The 4073-nt window shown below is 39.0% G+C and overlaps 1 protein-coding gene across 1 annotated transcript in view; it reads left to right on the top strand.

The window, feature by feature from the left end:
• Positions 1-4073, top strand: part of grin3ba (glutamate receptor, ionotropic, N-methyl-D-aspartate 3Ba) — a gene marked incomplete at its 5' end in the record, with an annotated part of 62298 nt that overhangs the window by 49769 nt on the left and 8456 nt on the right. The window contains one exon of the mRNA XM_035674277.1: positions 39-154. Coding sequence (XP_035530170.1) covers positions 39-154 — 116 coding nt within the window. The remainder of the gene's footprint in view (positions 1-38; positions 155-4073) is intronic.

Here is a 4073-nt window from a genome sequence, read left to right as displayed (position 1 = left end):
TGTGATGTGATGTGTGTGTGTGTGTGTCGGTGGTGAAGGACAGATCCTCCTGCCCTGGATGCGTTCATCATGGACAAAGCCCTGTTGGACTTTGAGGTCTCTATCGACGCAGACTGCAAACTGCTCACTGTGGGGAAGCCTTTTGCCATTGAAGGTGCACACTCAGACTCTCACATACACACACACACAAAGAAACACTTGTTTTCATCACTTGCGGAGACGTTGTATTGACTTACAGTGATTCCCTGTTGGTATTTTTAAAAAGCACCTTAAAACTACCTTGATCTTCTTGATCTTCTTCTTACTTTATTATTTCCTCTGTAAAGCACTTTGTAACACTTTTCAAATGTGCCATATAAATCAAGTTTGGTTTAACCTCTTTACTTTAACCAAAAACCACTATGTCTGATCCCAATGTTTACACTAACCTTGACCTAATAATAGTTGTTTTCCTAACCCTAAAATCTAGTTTTCATATCCTAAAATAAATTGACCTTGTGGTGACCTGCTTGTTGTCCCCACATTGCAGGTGAGTTCCCACAATTTGACTATGAAAAATTTTGTCCCCATAATGTGATTAAGTATTCACACACATATACACACAAACCAAAAGTGGCTAACATACTTTGCATGTACACACAACAAACTATAGACAGAAGCATATAGTATGCACATACTCCCACACATATTCAGAAAGAAGATACTGATGTTAGCTACATGACTGACAGAATAACACTGTGATTCACTGTATGAAATTCATGCTGCAGGGTAAAAATACTCAACCATCTATTATTAACAACAGTGTCCAGTCAGAACATTTTGGACTTATCGCTTACAGGTCGAACTAACTGCAACACAGTCATGAAGCACAGACAAATGCACACAGGGGGTTATTGTATTCAAGTTCTCATACAATGCTACTATGTATTAGTGGACATATGCACATGTATGTGCATGAGAGATGGTTGTGTGCATAGTGGTGGTGTGTGTGTGTGTGTGTGTGTGTGTGTGTGTGTGTCTAACATTCACATCTCTACCTCTATCTAAAAATCACCTTATGAACCATGGCAGGCAAAGAAAAAAGACAGGCCATAAATAGAGCCATGCTGTCATGCTTTTGCGTTTAACAAAGTTACATTTTCCACTGTTTTGCCTTCTTCTCCTCATCCCCCTACTCCTAGACCTATAACTTGTGTACTACGTACTTATAATTGTGTATTACTGTGTACTACCCAAACTAAAGCTATTAGAAAAGAAATCATACATTATTAATAGCCTATCCTGTTAAAGAAGTTCTAAAATATTACCAAAATGTATGCTTGTTGTAGTGGAGCATGCTGATCCATATGTCCTGGGTACAGTTACAATAACCTGCAAACACTGACAAAAACTCCTTCACTTACTAGGCAAACATAACTGCACTGCAACTTGCATCACTTCAGCATTGCTTTATTAGTCAGTAAGTAAATCAGGTCTTATTTAATTTTGTTTTAAGGAATAGATATTTTGGTCACAAGACTAATCACCATTGTGATTGATGATAAAAATAAATCGTGTTTTTGATAAAGTAATGAATTGCTTTGCACAGCTTTTATAGCCAGATATACATTATTATGACTAGTTACAGCAGTAATGACAGTGATAATAGTAGTTCTAGGCAGAAGTTCTAGTTTCTTTAAGTGATATGTGTATGCTATAAACTCATACTGTATGAATACAGTGTGCAGAACAAGAATAAATTGTATCACTTTTAGAAATAATGGCTGCTGGTGACCTGTCAAAAGAAATATGTCTTAGCTCTAATAAAAGTCTGGTACTCCCTTTCATTGAGGTAAATAAAGGTTCCAGCCATTATTTCAAGTTTTACTGTATTCTAGACACATGTCATCTGCACATATACGCATATACTGAAGGTGACTTTGAAGTGAAATTTTCGCTGGCAGAACACATTTATTGGATGTATCAAGCATTTAACCTCTAACCCAAACTCAGCTCAGCCACTGGAATGTTTTTACAGGTAAAGAATTAGGATATGTGCTCATGCCTGACGCTGACGTACATTTATGTACATGCATTTTACAAATGTGTGCGTACTTTTATCTGTGTTTGTTTCAGTTCAGCCTTTTCTTTTCTCTTCCCATCTCTGAGACAGGCACACACAGATACAGAGACAGAAAATAGATACTAGTAGGGGTGCCACATGGGACCAAACACTAACTTTGAAACTGACATTTCTCTGTCAATCAAAGTGTAACCTCAGAAAGACCCCACTCCCACATTCCCTACTCACTGTACAACTCTTGTTCACTGGAGATTATCTGCTGTTTCCTTCACTGCATAAGACGAAAAGAGTCAAGAGACATTGCTGGAGCATTACTCATGATTGTGAGGATGAGAAAGCAGGTCTCATTGGTATGTAGAGTGGGTCAGTTTGATGACTACTTGATTCATTGTCTACATGAAAAGGCGGGTGAAGAATCCACACTGCCTTTGGTAGCTAGTCACCCCCACAGCCTACGTGAGGAAGGATGGGATGGGAGTGAATAACTCAGTTAATGTCTGATGGTAAAGGAAGAAAGAGCAGGAAATGGCCCAGACTGGAAATGTGGTTAACGAAAAACACCGGAGGAGGAGAGGAGATTTGAAAGGAGGAGTAAATATGAGATGAAAAAAGTAAGTATGGGAAAGAACAACAAAGGTAAAGAAAGGGAGGGCCAGAGAGAGGGTGAGGGAGGTGGGAGTTGAGCACAAGAAGGAGATAGAGGGCTTTCATTTGCCCACTGCCAGTTTGCGCCTTTCTGCACAGCGAGTGATAAAAGAGCCAGCCAACAGAGTCCCCTAATCAAGACAAACCTTCACCCCAAGCAGATGGAGTGAGGGAGGGGGAGAAAAGAAAGAGAGAGAGAGAGAAAGGATGGAGGGAAAAAAAGAGAGGAAGTGCTATTTGGTTCATACTAGAAGGCAGGAAGGATTTATAGAGCGGTTTGTGGTCAGGAGATACAGAGAGACGGAGGAATTGGGACTGTGGAGTCGCTGCAGGCAAGGTGCTCTAGTGAAATCTTCAGGCTACTTAAGTAGAGAGAGATGCGGGGGTGTCTCTGTGCACCCGTTTTCACTGAGTGCTGTTGGGAGATGTTTACAACAGCCTAGACACACCCCATTAATAATATTGCCACCGAACACGCAGCCACTCACTGCTTGTTTGTATGTGTGTGTGATGTACGTGTACATGTGTCCCTGTGTGCATAAGTGGTCTATACAAGCTCAGTCAAGCAGGACAGAGCGCGTCTGAAGATCAAAATGAGGCTGGCAGAAGATTTTGTTGTCAGGGTGAGACTGTTGTTGGTCGGGCAGCCCACATCTGGCAGGAGTGACGTACAGACACATTTGTCTGCTTACGCTTGTGTTTGTGTGGAAATGTGTGTAAAAAATTACTTTCTTTCTTCAATTTTAAAGTAAGATAAGCCAAATCAAATTGTGTAAAGCTAAATACATCAAATATGCCAAACATTCCTTACTTCTACTATAGCTTCTAAATGTTTTAAAATATTGGTGCATTTCTTAAGTAATAGTAAACTGGATATCTTTCAGTTTTGGATTGTTGGTCAAAACAATCAATATGAAGATGTCACCTTGGGCTTTGGGATATTTTATATTAATTGATCATGAAAATAATCATTAGTTGCAGCCCTAAAACTGGTTATCCTTTATTCATAGCACTTTAAAGCACTTTAATATAACTAAAGGGCTGCACATTCAACCACGTTTATTAAATTACAGACATTTATTTCTCTTACCAACCTGTATTTACTCATATTGCAATTCTTAATAGATGTTTGCCATATAAACAGACAGCTATTGATGGCTACAACAACCAATAAAGTCCAACCAACCAATCAGCCAAAAGCTCAGTTCATATTGTAATTAAAAAGACAAACATCAGGAAGAAATGCATGCAGTGATGCATAAAGAAATGTTGTCCTTTGAAATTGAACTTTGAAGTAAATCTGATAATTCATCATTTGGCTATATCCTCCAACCTTTTGCTTTTATTTATTCATCATTACATGTTT

The sequence above is a fragment of the Morone saxatilis genome, unplaced genomic scaffold, assembly GCF_004916995.1.
Source record: "Morone saxatilis isolate NCDOM2014 unplaced genomic scaffold, NCSU_SB_2.0 Contig3, whole genome shotgun sequence".
Lineage (NCBI taxonomy): Eukaryota > Metazoa > Chordata > Actinopteri > Moronidae > Morone > Morone saxatilis.
Note: the sequence above shows the minus strand (reverse complement) of the source record. Positions and strands in the feature narration are given on the sequence as shown.